Source organism: Heterodontus francisci, chromosome 11, assembly GCF_036365525.1.
Source record: "Heterodontus francisci isolate sHetFra1 chromosome 11, sHetFra1.hap1, whole genome shotgun sequence".
Classification (NCBI taxonomy): domain Eukaryota; kingdom Metazoa; phylum Chordata; class Chondrichthyes; order Heterodontiformes; family Heterodontidae; genus Heterodontus; species Heterodontus francisci.
In genome coordinates this window covers 111,743,980-111,769,553 of record NC_090381.1, presented here as the reverse complement: position 1 = coordinate 111,769,553, position 25,574 = coordinate 111,743,980, and the positions used below count along the sequence as shown (strand labels likewise).

Genomic DNA, 25,574 nt, shown 5'->3' with positions numbered 1-25,574 from the left:
CTCACTGGGTCCCAGCCTATATAAACTATTCTCACTGGGTCCCAGTCCATATAAACAATTCTCACTGGGTCCCAGTCTGAATAAACTATTCTCACTGGGTCCCAGTCTATATAAACTATTCTCACTGGGTCCCAGTCTGAATAAACTATTCTCACTGGGTCCCAGTCTGAATAAACTATTCTCACTGGGTCCCAGTCTGAATAAACTATTCTCACTGGGTCCCAGTCAGGACAAACTATTCTCACTGGGTCCCAGTCTGTATAAACTATTCTCACTGGGTCCCAGTCAGTATAAACTATTCTCACTGGGTCCCAGTCTGTATAAACTATTCTCACTGGGTCCCAGTCTGAATAAACAATTCTCACTGGGTCCCAGTCTGAATAAACTATTCTCACTGGGTCCCAGTCAGTATAAACTATTCTCACTGGGTCCCAGTCTGAATAACCTATTCTCACTGGGTCCCAGTCAGTATAAACTATTCTCACTGGGTCACAGTCTGTATAAACTATTCTCACTGGGTACCAGTCTGAATAAACTATTCTCACTGGGTCCCAGTCAGTATAAACAATTCTCACTGGGTCCCAGTCTGTATAAACAATTCTCACTGGGTCCCAGTCTGTATGAACAATTCTCACTGGGTCCCAGTCTGTATAAAGAATTCTCACTGGGTCCCAGTCTGTATAAACTATTCTCACTGGGTCCCAGTCTGTATAAACTATTCTCACTGGGTCCCAGTCTATATAAACTATTGTCACTGGGTCCCAGTCTGAATAAACAATTCTCACTGGGTCCCAGTCTGAACAAACAATCCTCACTGCGTCCCAGTCTGAATAAACAATTCTCACTGGGTCCCAGTCTGAATAAACAATTCTCACTGTGTCCCAGTCTGAATAAACTATTCTCACTGGGTCCCAGTCTGAGTAAACAATTCTCACTGGGTCCCAGTCTGAATAAACTATTGTCACTGGGTCCCAGTCTATATAAACTATTCTCACTAGGTCCCAGTCTGAATAAACAATTCTCACTGGGTCCCAGTCTGTATTAACTATTCTCACTGGGTCCCAGTCTATATAAACAATTCTCACTTGGTCCCAGTCTGCATAAACCATTCTCACTGGGTCCCAGTCTATATAAACTATTCTCACTGGGTCCCTTGTCTGAATAAACTATTCTCACTGGGTCCCAGTCGAGAGAAACAATTCTCACTGGGTCCCAGTCTGAATAAACAATTCTCACTGGGTCCAAGTCTGAATAAACAATTCTCACTGGGTCCCAGTCTGAATAAACAATTCTTACTGGGTCCCAGCCGATATAAACTCTTCTCACTGGGTCCCAGTCTGAATAAACAATTCTCACTGGGTCCCAGTCTATATAAACTATTCTCACTGGGTCCCAGTCTATATAAACAATTCTCACTGGGTCCCAGTCTGAATAAACTATTCCCACTGGGTCCCAGTCTGAATAAACTATTCTCACTGGGTGCCAGTCTATATAAACAATTCTCACTTGGTCCCAGTCTGAATAAACTATTCTCACTGGGTCCCAGTCTATATAAACTATTCTCACTGGGTCCCTTGTCTGAATAAACTATTCTCACTGGGTCCCAGTCCATATAAACAATTCTCACTGGGTCCCAGTCTGAATAAACAATTCTCACTGGGTCCAAGTCTGAATAAACAATTCTCACTGGGTCCCAGTCTGAATAAACAATTCTCACTGGGTCCCAGTCTGAATAAACAATTCTCACTGGGTCCCAGTCTATATAAACTATTCTCACTGGGTCCCAGTCTGAATAAACTATTCTCACTGGGTCCCAGTCTATATAAACTATTCTCACTGGGACCCAGTCTGAATAAACTATTCTCACTGGGTCCCAGTCTGAATAAACTATTCTCACTGGGTCCCAGTCAGTACAAACTATTCTCACTGGGTCCCAGTCAGTATAAACAATTCTCACTGGGTCCCAGTCTATATAAACTAATCTCACTGGGTCCCAGTCCATATAAACTAATCTCACTGGGTCCCAGTCTGAATAAACAATTCTCACTGGCTCCCAGTCAGTATAAACTATTCTCACTGGGTCCCAGTCTGAATAAACAATTCTCACTGGGTCCCAGTCTGAATAAACAATTCTCACTGGCTCCCAGTCTGAATAAACAATTCTCACTGGGTCCCAGTCTGAATAAACAATTCTCACTGTGTCCCAGTCTGAATAAACTATTCTCACTGGGTCCCAGTCTGAGTAAACAATTCTCACTGGGTCCCAGTCTGAATAAACTATTGTCACATGGTCACAGTCTATATAAACTATTCTCACTAGGTCCCAGTCTGAATAAACAATTCTCACTGGGTCCCAGTCTGTATAAACTATTCTCACTGGGTCCCAGTCTAGAAAACAATTCTCACTTGGTCCCAGTCTGAATAAACTATTCTCACTGGGTCCCAGTCTATAGAAACAATTCTCACTGGGTCCCAGTCTGAATAAACAATTCTCACTGGGTCCAGATCTGAATAAGCAATTCTCACTGGGTCCAAGTCTGAATAAACAATCCTCACTGGGTCCCAGTCTGAATAAACAATTCTCACTGGGTCCCAGTCTGAATAAACAATTCTCACTGGGTCCCAGCCTATATAAACTATTCTCACTGGGTCCCAGTCTGAATAAACAATTCTCACTGGGTCCCAATCTATATAAACTATTCTCACTGGGTCCCAGTCTATATAAACTATTCTCACTGGGTCCCAGTCTGAATAAACTATTCTCACTGGGTCCCAGTCTATATAAACTATTCTCACTGGGTCCCAGTCTGAATAAACTATTCTCACTGGGTCCCAGTCTGAATAAACTATTCTCACTGGGTCCCAGTCAGTATAAACAATTCTCACTGGGTCCCAGTCTGAATAACCTACTCTCACTGGGTCCCAGTCAGTATAAATTATTCTCACTGGGTCCCAGTCTGTATAAACTATTCTCACTGGGTACCAGTCTGAATAAACTATTCTCACTGGGTCCCAGTCAGTATAAACTATTCTCACTGGGTCCCAGTCTGTATAAACAATTCTCACTGGGTCCCAGTCTGTATAAACAATTCTCACTGGGTCCCAGTCTGTATGAACAATTCTCACTGGGTCCCAGTCTGTATAAACTATTCTCACTGGGTCCCAGTCTGTATAAACTATTCTCACTGGGTCCCAGTCGATATAAACTATTGTCACTGGGTCCCAGTCTGAATAAACAATTCTCACTGGGTCCCAGTCTGAACAAACAATCCTCACTGCGTCCCAGTCTGAATAAACAATTCTCACTGGGTCCCAGTCTGAATAAACAATTCTCACTGTGTCCCAGTCTGAATAAACTATTCTCACTGGGTCCCAGTCTGAGTAAACAATTCTCACTGGGTCCCAGTCTGAATAAACTATTGTCACTGGGTCCCAGTCTATATAAACTATTCTCACTAGGTCCCAGTCTGAATAAACAATTCTCACTAGGTCCCAGTCTGTATTAACTATTCTCACTTGGTCCCAGTCTGCATAAACCATTCTCACTGGGTCCCAGTCTATATAAACTATTCTCACTGGGTCCATTGTCTGAATAAACAATTCTCACTGGGTCCAAGTCTGAATAAACAATTCTCACTGGGTCCCAGTCTGAATAAACAATTCTCACTGGGTCCCAGCCGATATAAACTATTGTCACTGGGTCCCGGTCTGAATAAACAATTCTCACTGGGTCCCAGTCTATATAAACTATTCTCACTGGGTCCCAGTCTATATAAACAATTCTCACTGGGTCCCAGTCTGAATAAACTATTCCCACTGGGTCCCAGTCTGAATAAACTATTCTCACTGGGTCCCAGTCTGAATAAACTATTCTCACTTGGTCCCAGTCTGAATAAACTATTCTCACTGGGTCCCAGTCTATATAAACTATTCTCACTGGGTCCCTTGTCTGAATAAACTATTCTCACTGGGTCCCAGTCCATATAAACAATTCTCACTGGGTCCCAGTCTGAATAAACAATTCTCACTGGGTCCAAGTCTGAATAAACAATTCTCACTGGGTCCCAGTCTGAATAAACAATTCTCACTGGGTCCCAGCCGATATAAACTATTCTCACTGGGTCCCAGTCTGAATAAACAATTCTCACTGGGTCCCAGTCTATATAAACTATTCTCACTGGGTCCCAGTCTATATAAACAATTGTCACTGAGTCCCAGTCTGAATAAACTATTCTCACTGGGTCCCAGTCAGTATAAACAATTCTCACTGGGTCCCAGTCTATATAAACTAATCTCACTGGGTCCCAGTCTGAAGAAACAATTCTCACTGGGTCCCAGTCTGAATAAACTATTCTCACTGGGTCCCAGTCAGTATAAACTATTCTCACTGGGTCCCAGTCTGAATAACCTATTCTCACTGGGTCCCAGTCAGTATTAGCTATTCTCACTGGGTCCCAGCCTATATAAACTATTCTCACTGGGTCCCAGTCTGAATAAACAATTCTCACTGGGTCCCAGTCTATATAAACTATTCTCACTGGGTCCCAGTCTATATAAACAATTCTCACTGGGTCCCAGTCTGAATAAACTATTCTCACTGGGTCCCAGTCTGAATAAACTATTCTCACTGGGTCCCAGTCTATATAAACTATTCTCACTGGGTCCCAGTCTGAATAATCTATTCTCACTGGGTCCCAGTCTGAATAAACTATTCTCAGTGGGTCCCAGTCAGTACAAACTATTCTCACTGGGTCCAAGTCTGTATAAACTATTCTCACTGGGTCCCAGTCAGTATAAACTATTCTCACTGGGTCCCAGTCAGTATCAACAATTCTCACTGGGTCCCAGTCTATATAAACTATTCTCACTGGGTCCCAGTCTGAATAAACAATTCTCACTGGGTCCCAGTCTATATAAACTATTCTCACTGGGTCCCAGTCAGTATAAACTATTCTCACTGGGTCCCAGTCAGAATAACCTATTCTCACTGGGTCCCAGTCTGTATAAACTATTCTCACTGGGTACCAGTCTGAATAAACTATTCTCACTGGGTCCCAGTCTGAATAAACAATTCTCACTGGGTCCCAGTCTGAACAAACAATCCTCACTGCGTCCCAGTCTGAATAAACAATTCTCACTGGGTCCCAGTCTGAATAAACTATTCTCACTGGGTCCCAGTCTGAATAAACTATTCTCACTGGGTCCCAGTCTATATAAACTATTCTCACTGGGTCCCAGTCTGAATAAACTATTCTCACTGGGGCCCAGTCTGAATAAACTATTCTCACTGGGTCCCAGTCAGTACAAACTATTCTCACTGGGTCCCAGTCTGTATAAACTATTCTCACTGGGTCCCAGTCAGTATAAACAATTCTCACTGGGTCCCAGTCTACATAAACTATTCTCACTGGGTCCCAGTCTGAATAAACAAATCTCACTGGGTCCCAGTCTGAATAAACAATTCTCACTGGGTCCCAGTCTGAATAAACAATTCTCAATGTGTCCCAGTCTGAATAAACTATTCTCACTGGTTCCCAGTCTGCGTAAACAATTCTCACTGGGTCTCAGTCTGAATAAACTATTGTCACTGGGTCCCAATCTATATAAACTATTCTCACTAGGTCCCAGTCTGAATAAACAATTCTCACTGGGTCCCAGTCTGTATAAACTATTCTCACTGGGTCACAGTCTATATAAACAATTTTCACTTGGTCCCAGTCTGAATAAACATTTCTCACTGGGTCCCAGTCTATATAAACTATTCTCACTGGGTCCCTTGTCTGAATAAACTATTCTCACTGGGTCCCAGTCTATAGAAACAATTCTCACTGGGTCCCAGTCTGAATAAACAATTCTCACTGGGTCCAAGTCTGAATAAACAATTCTCACTGGGTCCCAGTCTGAATATACAATTCTCACTGGGTCCAAGTCTGAATAAACAATTCTCACTGGGTCCCAGTCTGAATAAACAATTCTCACTGGGTCCCAGTCTGAATAAACAATTCTCACTGGGTCCCAGCCGATATAAACTATTCTCACTGGGTCCCAGTCTGAATAAACAATTCTCACTGGGTCCCAGTCTATATAAACTATTCTCACTGGGTCCCAGTCTATATAAACAATTCTCACTGGGTCCCAGTCTGAATAAACTATTCTCACTGGGTCCCAGTCTGAATAAACTATTCTCACTGGGTCCCAGTCTGAATAAACTATTCTCACTGGGTCCCAGTCAGTACAAACTATTCTCACTGGGTCCCAGTCTGTATAAACTATTCTCACTGGGTCCCAGTCTGTATAAACTATTCTCACTGGGTCCCAGTCAGTATAAACAATTCTCACTGGGTCCCAGTCATTATATAAACTATTCTCACTGGGTCCCAGTCTGAATAAACAATTCTCACTGGGTCCCAGTCTGAATAAACTATTCTCACTGGGTCCCAGTCAGTATAAACTATTCTCACTGGGTCCCAGTCTGAATAACCGATTCTCACTGGGTCCCAGTCAGTATAAACTATTCTCACTGGGTCCCAGTCTGTATAAACTATTCTCACTGGGTACCAGTCTGAATAAACTATTCTCACTGGGTCCCAGTCAGTATAAACTATTCTCGCTGGGTCCCAGTCTGTATAAACTATTCTCACTGGGTCCCAGTCTATATAAACAATTCTCACTGGGTCCCAGTCTGAATAAACTATTCTCACTGGGTCCCAGTCTATATAGACTATTCTCACTGGGTCCCAGTCTGAATAAACTATTCTCACTGGGTCCCAGTCTGAATAAACAATTCTCACTGGGTCCCAGTCTGAATAAACTATTCTCACTGGGTCCCAGTCAGTATAAACTATTCTCACTGGGTCCCAGTCTGTATAAACTTTTCTCACTGGGTCCCAGTGGGAATAAACTATTCTCACTGGGTCCCAGTCAGTATAAACTATTCTCACTGGGTCCCAGTCTGGACAAACTATTCTCACTGGGTCCCAGTCAGTATAAACTAATCTCACTGGGTCCCAGTCAGTATAAATTATTCTCACTGGGTACCGGTCTGAATAAACTATTCTCACTGGGTCCCAGTCAGTATAAACTATTCTCACTGGGTCCCAGTCAGTATAAACTATTCTCACTGGGTCCCAGTCTGTATAAACTATTCTCACTGGGCCCCAGTCTGAATAAACTATTCTCACTGGGTCTGAGTCTGTATAAGCTATTCTCACTGGGTCCCAGTCTGTATAAACTATTCTCACTGGGTCCCAGTCTATAGAAACTATTCTCACTGGGCCCCAGTCTGTATAAACTATTCTCACTGGGTCCCAGTCTGAATAAACTATTCTCACTGGGTCCCAGTCTATATAAACTATTCTCACTGGGTCCCAGTCTGAATAAACTATTCTCACTGGGTCCCAGTCTATATAAACTATTCTCACTGGGTCCCAGTCTGAAAAACAATTCTCACTGGGTCCCAGTCTGTATAAACTATTCTCACTGGGTCCCAGTCTGTATAAACTATTCTCACTGGGTCCCAGTCTATATAAACTATTCTCACTGGGCCCCAGTCTATATAAACTATTCTCACTGGGCCCCAGTCTGTATAAACTATTCTCACTGGGCCCCAGTCTGTATAAACAATTCTCACTGGGTCCCAGTCTGAATAAACTATTCTCACTGGGTCCCAGTCAGTATAAACTATTCTCACTGGGTCCTAGTCTGTATAAACTATTCTCACTGGGTCCCAGTCTATATAAACTATTCTCACTGGGTACTAGTCTATATAAACAATTCTCACTGGGTCGCAGTCTGAATAAACAATTCTCACTGGGTCCCAGTCTGTATAAACTATTCTCACTAGGTCCCAGTCTGAATAAACAATTCTCACTGGGTCCCAGTCTGTATAAACTATTCTCACTGGGTCCCAGTCTATATAAACAATTCTCACTTGGTCCCAGTCTGAATAAACATTTCTCACTGGGTCCCAGTCTATATAAACTATTCTCACTGGGTCCCTTGTCTGAATAAACTATTCTCACTGGGTCCCAGTCTATAGAAACAATTCTCACTGGGTCCCAGTCTGAATAAACAATTCTCACTGGGTCCCAGTCTGAATAAACAATTCTCACTGGGTCCCAGTCTGAATAAACAATTCTCACTGGGTCCAAGTCTGAATAAATAATTCTCACTGGGTCCCAGTCTGAATAAACAATTCTCACTGGGTCCCAGTCTGAATAAACAATTCTCACTGGGTCCCAGCCTATATAAACTATTCTCACTGGGTCCCAGTCTGAATAAACAATTCTCACTGGGTCCCAGTCTATATAAACTATTCTCACTGGGTCCCAGTCTATATAAACAATTCTCACTGGGTCCCAGTCTGAATAAACTATTCTCACTGGGTCCCAGTCTGAATAAACTATTCTCACTGGGTCCCAGTCTGAATAAACTATTCTCACTGGGTCCCAGTCAGTACAAACTATTCTCACTGGGTCCCAGTCTGTATAAACTATTCTCACTGGGTCCCAGTCTGTATAAACTATTCTCACTGGGTCCCAGTCAGTATAAACAATTCTCACTGGGTCCCAGTCTATATAAACTATTCTCACTGGGTCCCAGTCTGAATAAACAATTCTCACTGGGTCCCAGTCTGAATAAACTATTCTCACTGGGTCCCAGTCTGAATAACCGATTCTCACTGGGTCCCAGTCAGTATAAACTATTCTCACTGGGTCCCAGTCTGTATAAACTATTCTCACTGGGTACCAGTCTGAATAAACTATTCTCACTGGGTCCCAGTCAGTATAAACTATTCTCGCTGGGTCCCAGTCTGTATAAACTATTCTCACTGGGTCCCAGTCTATATAAACTATTCTCACTGGGTACTAGTCTATATAAACTATTCTCACTGGGTCCCAGTCTGAATAAACAATTCTCACTGGGTCCCAGTCTCTATAAACAATTCTCACTGGGTCCCAGTCTGAATAAACAATTCTCACTGGGTCCCAGTCTGTATAAACTATTCTCACTGGGCCCCAGTCTATATAAACAATGCTCACTGAGTCCCAGTCTATATAAACTATTCTCACTGGGCCCCAGTCTATATAAACAATTCTCACTGGGTCCCAGTCTGAATAAACAATTCTCACTAGGTCCTAGTCTGAATAAACATTTCTCACTGGGTCCCAGTCTGAATAAACAATTCTCACTAGGTCCCAGTCTGAATAAACAATTCTCACTGGGTCCCAGTCTATATAAACAATTCTCACTGGGTCCCAGTCTATATAAACAATTCTCACTAGGTCCCAGTCTGAATAAATATTTCTCTCTGGGTCCCAGTCTGAATAAACTATTCTCACTGGGCCCCAGTCTGTATAAACTATTCTCACTGGGCCCCAGTCTGTATAAACAATTCTCACTGGGTCCCAGTCTGAATAAACTATTCTCACTGGGTCCCAGTCAGTATAAACTATTCTCACTGGGTCCTAGTCTGTATAAACTATTCTCACTGTGTCCCAGTCTATATAAACTATTCTCACTGGGTACTAGTCTGAATAAACAATTCTCACTTGGTCCCAGTCTGAATAAACTATTCTCACTGGGTCCTAGTCTCTGTAAACAATTCTCACTGGGTCCCAGTCTGAATAAACAATTCTCACTGGGTCCCAGTCTGTACAAACTATTCTCACTGGGCCCCAGTCTATATAAACTATTCTCACTGGGTCCCAGTCTATATAAACTATTCTCACTGGGCACCAGTCTATATAAACAATTCTCACTGGGTCCCAGTCTGAATAAACAATTCTCGCTGGGTCCCAGTCTGAATAAACTATTCTCACTGGGCCCCATTCTATATAAACAATTCTCACTGGGTCCCAGTCTGAATAAACAATTCTCACTAGGTCCCAGTCTGAATAAACAATTCTCACTGGGTCCCAGTCTGAATAAACATTTCTCACTGGGTCCCAGTCTGAATAAACATTTCTCACTGGGTCCCAGTCTGAATAAACAATTCTCACTAGGTCCCAGTCTGAATAAACAATTCTCACTGGGTCCCAGTCTATATAAACAATTCTCACTGGGTCCCAGTCTATATAAACAATTCTCACTGGGTCCCAGTCTGAATAAATATTTCTCACTGGGTCCCAGTCTGAATAAACTATTCTCACTGGGTCCCAGTCTGAATAAACAATTCTCACTGGGTCCCAGTCTGAATAAACAATTCTCACTGGGTCCCAGTCTGAATAAACAATTCTCACTGGGTCCCAGTCTGAATAAACTATTCTCACTAGGTCCCAGTCTGAATAAACTATTCTCACTGGGTCCTAGTCTATATAAACAATTCTCACTGGGTCCCAGTCTGAATAAACAATTCTCACTGGGTCCCAGTCTGAATAAACTATTCTCACTGGGTCCCAGTCTGAATAAACTATTCTCACTGGGTCCCAGTCTATATAAACTATTCTCACTGGGTCCCAGTCTGAAAAACAATTCTCACTGGGTCCCAGTCTGTATAAACTATTCTCACTGGGTCCCAGTCTGTATAAACTATTCTCACTGGGTCCCAGTCTATATAAACTATTCTCACTGGGCCCCAGTCTATATAAACTATTCTCACTGGGCCCCAGTCTGTATAAACTATTCTCACTGGGCCCCAGTCTGTATAAACAATTCTCACTGGGTCCCAGTCTGAATAAACTATTCTCACTGGGTCCCAGTCAGTGTAAACTATTCTCACTGGGTCCCAGTCTATATAAGCTATTCTCACTGGGTCCCAGTCTGAATAAACTATTCTCACTGGGTCCCAGTCTGTATAAACTATTCTCACTGGGTCCCAGTCTATATAAACTATTCTCACTGGGTCCCAGTCTGAATAAACAATTCTCACTGGGCCCCAGTCTGTATAAACTATTCTCACTGGGTCCCAGTCTGAATAAACTATTCTCACTGGGTCCCAGTCTATATAAACTATTCTCACTGGGTACTAGTCTATATAAACTATTCTCACTGGGCCCCAGTCTTTATAAACTATTCTCACTGGGTCCCAGTCTGAATAAACTATTCTCACTGGGTCCCAGTCTTTATAAACTATTCTCACTGGGTCCCAGTCTGAATAAACAATTCTCACTGGGCCCCAGTCTGTATAAACTATTCTCACTGGGTCCCAGTCTGAATAAACTATTCTCACTGGGTCCCAGTCTATATAAACTATTCTCACTGGGTTCTAGTCTATATAAACAATTCTCACTGGGTCCCAGTCTATATAAACTATTCTCACTGGGTCCCAGTCTATATAAACTATTCTCACTGGGTCCCAGTCTATATAAACAATTCTCACTGGGACCCAGTCTGTATAAACTATTCTCACTGGGTCCCAGTCTGTATAAACTATTCTCACTGGGTCCCAGTCTGAATAAACTATTCTCACTGGGTCCCAGTCTATATAAACTATTCTCACTGGGTTCTAGTCTATATAAACTATTCTCACTGGGTCCCAGTCTATATAAACTATTCTCACTGGGTCCCAGTTTTTATAAACTATTCTCACTGGGCCCCAGTCTGTATAAACTATTCTCACTGGGTCCCAGTCTGAATAAACTATTCTCACTGGGTCCCAGTCTATATAAACTATTCTCACTGGGTCCCAGTCTGAATAAACTATTCTCACTGGGTCCCAGTCTGGATAAACTATTCTCACTGGGTCCCAGTATGGATAAACTATTCTCACTGGGTCCCAGTCTGTATAAGCTATTCTCACTGGGTCCCACTCTATATAAACTATTCTCACTGGGCCCCAGTCTATATAAACTATTCTCACTGGGCCCCAGTCTGTATAAACTATTCTCACTGGGCTCAAGTCTGTATAAACTATTCTCACTGGGCCCCAGTCTGTATAAACAATTCTCACTGGGTCCCAGTCTGAATAAACTATTCTCACTGGGTCCCAGTCAGTATAAACTATTCTCACTGGGTCCCCGTCTATATAAACTATTCTCACTGGGTACTAGTCTATATAAACTATTGTCACTGGGTCCCAGTCTGAATAAACTATTCTCACTGGGTCCCAGTCTGAATAAACTATTGTCACTGGGTCCCAGTCTATATAAACTATTCTCACTGGGTCCCAGTCTGAATAAACTATTCTCACTGGGTACTAGTCTATATAAACTATTCTCACTGGGTCCCAGTCTGTATAAACTATTCTCACTGGGTCCCAGTCTATATAAACTATTCTCACTGGGCCCCAGTCTGTATAAACTATTCTCACTGGACCCCAGTCTGTATAAACAATTCTCACTGGGTCCCAGTCTGAATAAACTATTCTCACTGGGTCCCAGTCAGTATAAACTATTCTCACTGGGTCCTAGTCTGTATAAACTATTCTCACTGGGTCCCAGTCTATATAAACTATTCTCACTGGGTACTAGTCTATATAAACTATTCTCACTGGGTCCGAGTCTGAATAAACAATTCTCACTGGGTCCCAGTCTGAATAAACTATTCTCACTGGGTCCTAGTCTCTATAAACAATTCTCACTGGGTCCCAGTCTGAATAAACAATTCTCACTGGGTCCCAGTCTGTATAAACTATTCTCACTGGGCCCCAGTCTATATAAACAATGCTCACTGGGTCCCAGTCTATATAAACTATTCTCACTGGGCCCCAGTCTATATAAACAATTCTCACTGGGTCCCAGTCTGAATAAACAATTCTCACTAGGTCCTAGTCTGAATAAACATTTCTCACTGGGTCCCAGTCTGAATAAACAATTCTCACTAGGTCCCAGTCTGAATAAACAATTCTCACTGGGTCCCAGTCTATATAAACAATTCTCACTGGGTCCCAGTCTATATAAACAATTCTCACTGGGTCCCAGTCTGAATAAATATTTCTCTCCGGGTCCCAGTCTGAATAAACTATTTTCACTGGGTCCCAGTCTGAATAAACAATTCTCACTGGGTCCCAGTCTGAATAAACAATTCTCACTGGGTCCCAGTCTGAATAAACTATTCTCACTGGGTCCCAGTCTGAATAAACTATTCTCACTATGTCCTAGTCGGAATAAACAATTCTCACTGGGTCCCAGTCTGAATCAACTATTCTCACTGGGTCCCAGTCTGAATAAACTATTCTCACTGGGTCCCAGTCTGAATAAACTATTCTCACTGGGTCCCAGTCTGAATAAACTATTCTCACTATGTCCTAGTCGGAATAAACAATTCTCACTGGGTCCCAGTCTGAATCAACTATTCTCACTGGGTCCCAGTCTGAATCAACTATTCTCACTGGGTCCCAGTCTGAATAAACTATTCTCACTGGGTCCCAGTCTGAATAAACTATTCTCACTATGTCCTAGTCGGAATAAACAATTCTCACTGGGTCCCAGTCTGAATCAACTATTCTCACTGGGTCCTAGTCTATATAAACAATTCTCACTGGGTCCCAGTCTGAATAAACAATTCTCACTAGGTCCCAGTCTGAATAAACTATTCTCACTGGGTCCTAGTCTATATAAACAATTCTCACTGGGTCCCAGTCTGAATAAACAATTCTCACTGGGTCCCAGTCTGAATAAACTATTCTCACTTGGTCCTAGTCTATATAAACTATTCTCACTAGGTCCCAGTCTGAATAAACTATTCTCACTGGGTCCCAGTCTGAATAAACAATTCTCACTGGGTCCCAGTCTGAATAAACTATTCTCACTGGGTCCCAGTCTATATAAACAATTCTCACTGGGTCCCAGTCTGAGTAAACAATTCTCACTAGGTCCCAGTCTGAATAAACTATTCTCACTGGGTCCTAGTCTATATAAACAATTCTCACTGGGTCCCAGTCTGAATAAACAATTCTCACTGGGTCCCAGTCTGAATAAACTATTCTCACTGGGTCCTAGTCTCTATAAACAATTCTCACTGGGTCCCAGTCTATGTAAACAATTCTCACTGGGTCCCAGTCAGTATAAACTATTCTCGCTGGGTCCCAGTCTATATAAACAATTCTCACTGGGTCCCAGTCTGAACAAACTATTCTCACTGGGTCCTCGTCTGAATAAACAATTCTCACTGGGTCCCAGTCTTTCAACAATTCTCACTGTGTCTCACTTTCCATTTTAGCTTTTAAATGGTTTGTTAGAACTGTCTAAAAAAAATGATGTTTCTGAAGTTTTTCTTCTGCAAACGTCAACTGGAGAGTACAGACAGGGGTACGGCTTGGACCATGGAACCCGTCACATCCCCTGACCAGCACAATCCCTCTCCCCCCTCCTCCACGCCTCCCTCCGCCTCTTTCCCAACCAGCTCCAACCCCTGACCAGCTCCATTCCCACCCGCCCGTTACCAGCTCCATGCCCTCCAGGACCAGCTCCATCACCCGCCAGACCAGCTCCAATAAATTCCCAGTGTCAGCCCCAGACCCTCTTCCCAGGCCGGGTTGGGTCCCTGATTCTTGGCCTGAGGCTGAGGCAGCAGCAGCTCGGAGCCTGGGAGCCGCAGTAAATCAGCGGCAACTCGAGGCGGTCCACGCGACTCACGCCAGGCGGCTATTCATGGTTTAATGTTTAGCCCGGGTTATTTATGGAGGCGGGTTTCAGGCGAAACGAGCCAAAGGTCGAGGTAACAGAGTGTGTAAAACAAAAATTGAACTGAAAGACACATCAGAAGGAACTCAGCAAAGTGTGGAGGTAGAGTGGTTCCCGGACAATTCAAACTGCGCTCAATCCCTCTGCTAAGCCTGGCTCAAGCTGCAATTTGACAGAGTGTGCTCCAGTTTGAACTAATGGTACAAACCCCAGCGATTGGGGCTGAGAGAGTGAGCAGTCCAGGTTCCTCTGGCCCCATTTACTGAGCTGGGTTTGTGCTTGTGTTGCACTTGCTTTCTGCCCAGGACTGCGGCTCTTACCTTGCGGCTGCGGTTCTTGCTGGCTGCTTCTGCTGTTGTCCAGGATACCGCCCGGCCACTGAGAGTACCAGGTTTCCATGGAAATGTCAACACTGGCTGACGTCGAGACTGAAGAAGAGTACTCATAGCCCTGGTCTCCTACAAAGGACTGGTCCTGGCAGGAGAGAATGGTGTTCTACGGAGATAGAGGGTGGCGGGAGAGGGGGAGAGAAAGTGAGGAGCAGAGAGGGGGAGAGAATGAGGAAGGGAGGGGGAGAGAATGAGGAAGGGAGGGGGAGAGAATGAGGAAGGGAGGGGGAGAGAAAGGAGAAAGAGTTGGGGGGGGGAAGGGGAAGAGAGAGAAAGAGGGCGTGAGAGGTAGACAGACAGGGAGAGGGAGGGAGGGAGACATACGGGGAAGAGAGGTAGAGGGAAAGGGGCAGAGGGGGGGGGGAGAGAAAGAAAGGTGAGTAGAGAGGAGGAAAATGGAGAGAAGGGAGGGAGAAAAGAGGGAAGGAGAGGGGAGGGACAGAAAGAGAGGGTTATACACACACACACACAGCCCGAAAGATAATAAGCAAATTACAAATAGAACTGGATAGATTTTCGCGGGTTGGAACCGCGCCATTCTCAGTGCTGGCGTGTGTTCCCCTAACTCTCATTTGTTGGATTTTTCCCATTTGTTTTGCGTCTCACTTCGCTAAACTATTTCAAGCTCTCGTGCTTGTGTTGATTTCTGGGTGGATTTGGCTTTCGCTTCTGGTTTGTTCTATTTTTCCCGACACATTAAGATAATGAGATACCGGGACCTCTGACTGTGTCGGATATTCCTCCTATCTGGCACAAGGAATTCCTTTCTCACATACCCCCACCTCCCGGCAAGGGATTGACTCACACAACTGGCCCGATACTAACATCATCCGCTCCATCTCCACTTTACAAGTTTGAGAACTTTATTGGTAATTTTACAAGTTGATAAACGGGATTCATATGGCAGCTCTGCGCGCTCGCCAAAGTGGGATTGAGAACCCCATACACTGAAGGGAAGGGAAGGGAAGGGAGAGCAAGAGAGAAGGAGAAAGAGGGGGAAAGAAACACAAAAAACTGAAAGTGACAGAGGAAGACAGACAAACTTGCTGAGATGGGGAGGAAAGGCAGGCAGGAGTGAGAGATGGAGAGGAGAGAAAGAGAAAAGAGAAATAAAGGAGAGGAAAATAGAAACAAACTGAAGGGAGTGAGAGAGGGGCGGGGCAGGCGAAGGAAGGAGAATCAGGCAGAGAGAAAAATAGAGTGAAAGAAGCGAGGGAGAAAAAGAGGCACATCCGATAGAGAGGGGGAGATGGGGAAGGAGCTGGAGGGAGAGATGGAAATACACTTACAGAGAGGAGAGAAGGAGACACACGGAGAATGGAGAGATAGGAGGGTGAGAGGATAGAGGAACGCAGATTGAAAGGAGGGAGGGACAAAGGCGGACTGAAAGAGAGAAAGAGGGAGAGATGGAAAGGAGAAGGGTTAAAGAGGAGAGATAGAGAGACGCCGAGCAGAGAGGAGAGTAAAACGAAACACACCCACGCACTGAAAGCGAGGGTTAGAGGGAGAGAGACTGAACCAGGTTATTTAGTGAAACATAATCCCAGTTCTTCACACGTTAGTTTCGAGGCTCCAAACACATTGAATAGAGGAAGTTGCACTCACTCACTCACCCACACACTCTAAACAATGCAGTAACAGCAATCCGATTACAGAATGAGGAAATATTCTATTCAAAGTGCACAACCCTTAAACCACACACCAATATCTCCTATGGCCATTCCACTGCATTTCAAGCAGTCCAGAAGTTATGTAAAACTTTTTCAGCTTTTCCCTGATGGTTTGGGGGGAACTGACCACTCTCAATTTGACTATTAATTAAAGACACTGGGATCAGCCTTATCAAACCCCTCATCTCTTCTCGGGAAAACTCATTAGCACAACCTCTACACATATATCTGTAGAATTATTATGCGGACAGGCATCGCCTACTATCAGCCTGTGTTCCCCTGAACAGTAAATCACAGGCTCAGTCCTACAGAACGGTGAATAATACCAGGACCTGAAATTGCAGGTATGACTTGATTCTGATTATCAGTGGTCTGAATCTGCTCTGAAACACAAAGGTTCTCACACAAATCGATCCACTTTCATAGGGTCTGCGTGTACTTAACAGAGACCTATCGTTCAGCCTCCACACCCTCACAGTTTGGTCTTGTGGGGGGAAATAGCTCAGAAAATGGCACTGGACCCAGTTTTCTGTTTGTGTGGAGATATTGCAGAATCAGTGGTTTGCAGCCCGTTGCTTTTCAGCATTGCAACCTCCTTCCCTCACTCAGCGAACTCGCTTCACACACAGCGGCTCTCCCAGAGTAAGAGACAGACCCTCACCATGGACTGGAATGGACGCAGCTCATTTTCAGCCAGTTGGGAAGGGCTAAGAGAGTAACATTCGGCAGGGAGAGAGGGGTGGGGGGGGGGGGGGGAAGCGACATTCGTGTTTTATTGCGGTACGAGCAGCTTTCACGACTTGTCAGAGTTTGATTCCCGAGTTCAGGTGCATGGGTCCATGAGCAGGGTATATTTCAAAGGCAATCTCCTGATTGATTTTTTAACATGTTTTATAAGGTAAATAAAACGATTTTACTGTTTCCCCCCCTCCCTCCACCCTGATCCTCAGCTGTTCAAATTCACTTACCATCTTGAAGAATGTATGTTAGAGAGAGGGGCAGACACACACACAGGCACACACGTTCGATTTAAAACTCCACAGCCCTTTAAACCGACCTCAGAGTGTGGTCCCACGGTGGTACTGAGTTCTGATCTAAACCAGTGACGCCTCGTGGACCAGCTCAACGAGCGATCTGATTTGGTGCGAAGCTGTCAACCTTGTGACGTGAATAAGCAGCAAACCTGCTGAAATAAAAGTCAAGCAAGCAAGGAAGACTAAATCCTCAGCTTGCCTCGGAGTCTCCCGATCCCTCGGGGCGACACTGCTCTCTGTGTCTCTTCTACGTTGCAGGAATAGCTCGGGGCTATCATGCATGGGCTCGTGCAAGAATGGCAACCCGTAGCTTACAGCTTGTCCCCAGAATTCACCAAATGTATTATGACTTTCAACAGTACTGGGTGCGGTTTATGAAGTGTCTCGTACAACCAGGTTCACTGATTCCCTGTTTGATTTTTACTTGGGCTATCAGACAGCAAGATTTGAGAGCTTGTTTTTTGTTGCCCATTCGCACAGTGCGTCCTTCTGCGCTCTCTGTACGAGTGGTGTAGGTCTCAATTAGAGAAGTATCTCGGAGAGCTTTTAATACCCAGTGCCTGCTGTCTGAGCACAACTGAACAGGTAACCTGACCCCTTCTTCTGTGAGATCTGTGGGGAATGTGAAGAACACCCTTGGAAAAAAAAATACACCGACATATGGAAAGTTGACATTTCATTCTACCCAGGAGAGCATGTCTTTGAGTTAACCCATTAGGCAGCTTAGATAAATAGAATAGAGCATGTCTTCACCCATTATCATTATCACAACACAATTTACCCTTTCTGTTACGTGTACGAGGGTTAATTACTAAGACAGATTATGTCAATTATATCCATCTCCCTTCGGAGGACAATGTTACAAGGCATTGGATATGTAGTGTGCTGAGATAGATTAACCTGGAGCATCTCCATTCTTCATATACCAGACGAGTTAAACGCAACGAAATAAATACTTCTGTATTTAGACTCTGAAAGGATCAGAATACTTCTTAAGTTGTGCATGAAGAAATTATTTGGTGCATTTTATTACTTTTTTTTACAAATATTGATTTCATTGATAGCTGGCTTCATGTGTGTAATACATACATGTTGATCCCTCAGTTTTTATTTCCTTTAAGAACAGGACTAGGAGTTATTGAACTCGGTACGCACAGGCAGGTAAACGTTAAATATTAGCTTTTATTTCACTTATACGTTTTGAAAGCGCGTTAACAGTTTCACCTGCTATTCACAAGAGAAAACAGTCAGATATTTCTCCTTAGATATAAAATTATTGTTGTAATATAGAGTTTAAATTGACTTTAACTGTTACCAAAAATATTTGGCATACAATAAATAACAACTGTTAAAATTGATGATACCAATGAATAAGGATGAAAGTTTGCATTATTTGTGTTTTTGATTAACAATTTATTTTAATATATATTTTTTGTTTTTGCAGAAGTCCTGTGCAAGAGTTGGGCTGTGCTGCTCAGTGTCAGAGTTACAGTGGAGAGATCTAGTCAATGGATGGATGCTGAGTGCCTGACTCTCTGGTACCTGGAACCCTGTCTGAGACCTCAACTCACGTCGGGCTCGGGATGAAATCCTTCAAAATAAGTCAACAGAACCACGATTTCATCGCCCAGAAACAAAGATGGGCAGAGAGGAGCAGCACAGGGATCGATCTGGTGCCTTTTCCCATCCAGGGGCGCCTGCCCTTTTGCACAATTTAAGCAAATTCCCCCCAATATCGGCCTAAAACGCCTCGAGACTGCCGCCATGTTGAAGAGTTGAAAGGTTAAAGCCTGGTTGGGTTGACGTCATCACTTTGCGTCCACTTCCACTCCAAACTTTTTTAAAAAAACTTTCCCAAAGTTTGCAGAAATTCACATTGCCCATCCCCCACCCTCATCCTAATGCCCAGACAGATTCTAATCAAAATCTACATTTATAAAAATTCTTTATAATGCTCAGTTGCTGCAATTTCAGTCCCAAAGTGCCTGCAGACGGACCACAACCCAAACTGGTCCAAGTTCCATTTGATTAGATCTATTATTTTGTTTTGGCTTCCAGCTATTAATTTATCATTATATTTGATACTATTTGGACATTTTCCGTTTCTTTCAAAATTTCTTTCAATATTCATGTAACAAAATACAGACAAATATGTTTTTCTAGACCTAAAAATAGCTTTCAGTGTTTATAGTTATTAAATTCATATAACAAAATAAAACGTTTTTGTTGCATAATTCGTTTGACCAACAGCATATCATAAACATGCCATTATTTTTGTGACGTTTAGCAACTATTTTGATCAATTTTACAACCATGATTTGTACAATTACCAATTTTTTCCAGTTTTTTTTTTACGAAGAGGATTAATTCAAGAAAGAATGTTGTAAAATACAATAAATATTTATAGAGGGCGAAAAATAATTGCATTGTCACAGTCAGTCTTCCAGTGTTGTCATTTGTTATTTTTACAACACTGATTTACTGTTAAAACAAAACCAGTTGTTTCAACTCAAAATATGTAATTTATTGTAATAAAACAGGAGAAATCGTGGCTTTTATTTTGTTTATTTCAAACACCGCCCTCTAATGGCTGTGAGAAACTGACCTAACAATTTGTTCTGTTGAGGAACTTATGGAATGAGAAACACCGCACATATTTATTCTTGGGATGGGATGATACTGGTTGTCACTGAGATCCTGTAACTTGCAGTGAATTTCACCAGACGGGACAAAGCAAGGAGCCGGGTGCTGAGGTTGGAGTGGATGTCAGCGCTTTACAGTTTTAATAACTAACAGTGAGCTCAAGGATTCGTGACTATTTTTCAATGTGGCTGCGGGTGGGGGTGATTTAATATCAATCCTACTCCCGAAATATTGTGCTAAAACTCGACAGAGGGGTTATATAAAAGTGTGTTTTATACAAGAAGATAAAAGCGCCCCCAGAGTTGTAAGTGATTTAAAATCTGGCAGATTGTTAAATGAGGATTAAATGCACTTTGCGATCATCTACTTTAGTTTTAAGAGACAGAGAGAATGGACACAACTTCACAGCTGGATGCAGTAAGTTAGGAACTGTGCCTGAACCCGTGTCTTTCCATTTCCGATACTGATCGAACAGCTGTTTATTTTCCAATGTGCTGGGATAATCCGTTAGGGAGTAAATCGTTTCTCAGATTTATCGAACACGGAGACTTTTAACGAATAAAACTGAACCCGGGCCCGGTTCACGAGAAACGAGAGATCGATTGAGATGTTCCAAAGTTGCGGGGCTGTGGGGCTGGGAACGAATTTGGATCGGTCTTTCAAACAGCCGACACAGACACGATTGGCCGAATGGCCTCCTGTTCTGTCAGACTTTATGACTGCATTGTAAAATGTCTGCTGCACGGTAACGACTTACTGAGAATGTCTCACTCCAGTTTCCTGATCGAAATTTATCGCCAATCTTTTGCTGAGATAGAAGAGACCAGCAGGAAAGCTGCACACTCACTCTAGAGGTAGCAGAGAACGCTCTACACTCAAACTCTCAGTAACTGTGTCCAAACTCGCGACCCCCTCCCTACAGTACAAAGTTTTCGTTTATTTTCCACTTTTAAAAGTGAATAATGATTTATGGAAGAGACACTTTTCGCACAGATAAAAATCTTGGAGCCGTTCTGTAATAAATTTCGTTATGAGTTTGACATCTCGATTCAGTAACACTGAATTATCTCCAGCCTGGAGCTCTGACATGATATCGAAGATGATGCAGGCGGAGGGGGTGGGGCTTTCCCGGGGGTGGGTGGAGGGGGGGGGGGGGTGCAGTTCTCCACGGTGCCAATATTTATCCCTCATCCAAAATCACTTTTCAAAACCCAGATGATCCGGTTATTATCGCTGTTGCTGAATTGCTGTTCTGGGATCTTGCTGTGCACCAATTTTGACCGCCGCGTTTCCCTACATGACAACAGTGACTACTCTTCACATGTACTTCATTGCCTGTGAAGCGCTTTGCGACGTTTCGAAAGCGCACTAAAAATGCAAGTTCTTTCTTTCTTAATCAATATATTGTACCGACTGGCATTGACTTTAATGCGTTGCATCAACTGGATTGTTTAAGAACATAAGGACAGGAGTAGGCCTTACCACCCCTCGAGCCTGCTCTACCATTCAATAAGATCATGACTGATCTTTGATCTCAACTCCTTTCCCCCTCTCAATGCATTGTACCCATGGGCATAACCCTCAATATCTGTACCCTCTGGCAGTGAAGTACTTACCACAGTATCAAGAAAATAGAGAGAACGAAAATAGGTTGGGACATAGAAGTTGGAGCTTTCAGCTGATGAGAAGAAACATCTAAGTGTAGAATTCTACCAAGGTTAGAAAGACTCGGGGGTGCGGGGGAAGGAAATGGCAAACCAAATCATGTAACAGTGATGAGGTGACTCCCTAACTCTGGGCTTTAAAAGACCAAGCAATGTCTGAGGGAGGGTAGGAGCTCCAAGGTTAGGAGTTCCTGGGGTGGAAGATAGTGCAATGTGATGTCTCAAGGATGTCAACAAAGCTCAAGAACCTGTGTGCGACAAAACTGCTCGGGATCTTGGTTGGTGATATTCGACAGCTCCTGTGTTGGACCACATGTGCCATCCATCTGCATTTTACAAGGACACCAGTGGAGGCAGTGTCTGCTCATGGCCACTCCTGACATACCTGATGCTGCTACTGTTCTGGGGAATGGAGATCTGGTCTACACTGTGATAGGGAATTCTCAATATATATTTGTTACAAAAGTGCCTCTGTGTTTTGTTAAATATTTTGAGGATTCATTTTTGAAAGATTGAAGAAATGGTAAACTTTGGGGTTTTCAAAGAGGGTCATGTAAAGGCCAATTGACTTTGAAAAACAATCCCTGGAAATGTTTTTTAAAAGCGGAACTGAGAGGTCTTGTGAGGAAAATAAGCCTTTCCGGGAAAGCACTTGACTTCCAGCAACAATAATGTTCTAATGTTCTAATAACAAGCCTTTCCGGGAAACTACCTGACTTCTAGCTCAATAAATTTCAGAGATTTTTGGACACCTGGAGAAGTTGTTTACAAAGAATTGACAGGTCAAGATTGATGGAGGTCAAAAGGTTGACATCCTGTTGTCAGTTTCACTTTTGAATTGTTTTGAGTTGGGGTTGAAATGTATAAAAAGGGAGAGAACTTCAAAGGAGAGAAGAGAATTCCCAAGGAAGGCGAGCAGACCATAACCCAGCTCAGCTTTCCAGCACCTCTCTAAAAGACCCTGAGAAGTCAACTCATCTCGTCTCCTGTCTTTGAAGAAAATCCTGCTAAATTAATTCTCAATGCCGCCTGAAAAGAACAGTTCTAAAAGATCCCAGTGACCCATCTACGTGTACTCGGAGAACAGACTGTGTGCCAGTTTTGGAACACAATCGAGGCTCTAAAAACAAAAAAAAATCATTTCTTTTTCCAGTTAAGCGGTATATGTGTGTGTGAGTGTGAGGGGCTAAGGGGAAAAAGGGAACTTTAATATTTCAATCTGTGTGTTTATGCTTTACTTCATTACTGGTTAAGACTTGTTTTATAATAAACTGATAATTTTGTTGTTTATTAAAGAAACCTGGTTAGTGTGTTTTATTCTGGGAAAAATAGAGTATATGTTTGACCATATTGGTAAGTGGGAAAATATATATGTTGTGACCTGTGGAGAAGTGGAACTAGAATAAACAGTGCACTACTCCCACCTCGGTTGTAACATCATTAAATATTCCTGCTCCTTCCAACTAGCAGCAAGCTTCCTTTCCCAGCATCAGCACATCAAGTCGGAGTCTGGAATGGCAAAAGGGATGGGTGGGAGAGAAAGGGTACCAATATGATGCTGCAGGGGAGTGGGGAGGGTGCATGAACAGTGAGGAGCAGGAGGAACAGGGGTTGAAGAGTGCTACAATGAAATGGGATGGAGGAACAAAGGATAATAGGAACATGAGTAGGACATTCAGCTCCTCAAGCCTGTTCCACCACTCAATTAGATCACGGCTGATCTGTATATTAACTCCATGTACCTGCCTTGGTTCCACATCCCTTAACACGCTTGCCTAAAGAAAATCTATCAATCTCAGTTTTTACATTTGCAGTTGAAGCCCTTTACGTGAAGAAATGCTTCCTGACATCACCCCTGAACTCCCACCAAAGGAGTTTCTCTCTATCTGCCCTATCAACTCCTTTAATCATCTTAAAGACTTCAATCAGATCACCCCTTCATCTTCTATATTCAAGGGAATACAAGCCTACTCTGTGCAACCTGTTCTCATAATTTCAGTCTTTTAGCCCCAGTATCATCCTGGTGAATTTGCACTGCACCCCCTCCAAGACCAATATATCCTTCCTGAGATGCAGTGCCCAGAACTGAATGCAGTTACTCCAGATGTGGTCTAACTAGTGCTCTGTACAGCTGTAATACCCTCCACCCCTTTGCATTCCAAGAGGAAGACCAATCTGAACTGCAAGGGGAAGAAGTTTATAAGAATGAACTGAAGAGAATGGGGGCGACGATTGGTTCAATGTTATTGGCAACCATATGCACAATTTCAAAAACAATTTACAATCAGACAGTTCCAACCCATAGCCACAATGGTCTGCAATTTCCCCAAAAGGAATGATAGAAAATATCCACAATTTCCACCATAATCTTTCACAACACAAGTGATGGAATGTTGACTGTACGTGCAGTTTGAGCTATGACAAGTCTGTGCCCCACTGCATTCTCAGTGTAACTATATGTTATATTTCCATATTTGGAGCTTTTGTTGAGTTGTCAGCATTTTTCAAGCGATTGTTCAGCCTGTTCTACTTTTGTAGATTGTTCTGGGGTTAATTGAGACATGAGGGTGGGGAGTGGGGGTGGAAGTGGCGAGGAGGCAGAGGGATTGAGTGCACATATTATCAGTGCTCTGTTCTGTCATCGCTGAGAACTGAGTCAGAGATTTTGTCGGACTCAGAGCTTCATTTAAGACACAATGATGGTGTCAGCTGTGACTCAATGAGTAGCACACTCATCTCTGACTCTGAAAGTTATGAGTTCAAATCTGACTCCAGGGACTTAACACAAAAATATAGGCTGATGCTGTTAGTACAGCACAAAGGGAGATGCTCTTGTCCAGTTGAGATATGAAACCAAAACAATCTCAGGTGGATACAAAAGATCCCATGGCACAATTTGGAGGAACAGCAGGGGGAGTTCTCCCCAAGTTGCAACCAATACTTACCTTTCAATCAACATCACTGAAACAGAAGAATTGGTCGTGATCATGTTGCTGTTTGAGGAAGCTTGCTGTGCAATAATTGGCTGCTGCATTTCCTATAATAGAACATTGATGACACTTCATTAGCTGTGAAGTGCTTTGGAATGTCCTGACGTTGCAAATGGTGCGAAATAAATGCAAGTTATTTCTTTCTTTAAGAAGTGAGAGTAATCTTTAACTACAGTTACCATGATGCAATGCCTACATTGAGCTTAAACCAGTGGAAGCAGAAATAGGAAGAGCATCTTGGGAAATGTAGTTTACTGTGCCTGTATTATTCACTCTGTATCTTTACATGTGGTAAAATGGAATAGAATCATAGAACAAAATGCTGCACAATCTGAATTATAGTGTAGGATTGTAGTCCAGGCAGAAAGAGCACAGAAGGAGCTTTACTCTGTATCTAACCATGCTGCATATAATAATCCTTTGCATGAAATAAATTCTTCCCACAAAGGCATTAGAAAGACAGCAGAAAAGATCTGTGAGAATGGTTCCAGGGATAAGGGAATTCAATTATGGTGGATATTAGAGAATCTGGGGCTGTTCTCCTTCGAGAAGGGTGAGAGGTGATTTGATAGAGGTGTTCAAAATCATGACGGGTCTGGACTGAGTAGATAGAGAGAAAC

At 43.1% G+C, this 25,574-nt stretch overlaps 1 protein-coding gene across 1 annotated transcript in view; it reads right to left on the bottom strand.

The window, feature by feature from the left end:
• gmnc (geminin coiled-coil domain containing) overlaps positions 1–17,696 on the bottom strand; it is an 88,077-nt gene extending 70,381 nt beyond the window's left edge. The window contains exons 1-2 of the mRNA XM_068042770.1: positions 17,592–17,696; positions 14,885–15,059 (exon numbers count right to left, since the gene is read on the bottom strand). Of these exons, the coding sequence (XP_067898871.1) occupies positions 14,885–15,059; positions 17,592–17,594 (178 nt within the window). The 5' untranslated portion in view covers positions 17,595–17,696. The remainder of the gene's footprint in view (positions 1–14,884; positions 15,060–17,591) is intronic.
• Between the last annotated feature and the right edge of the window lie 7,878 nt (positions 17,697–25,574).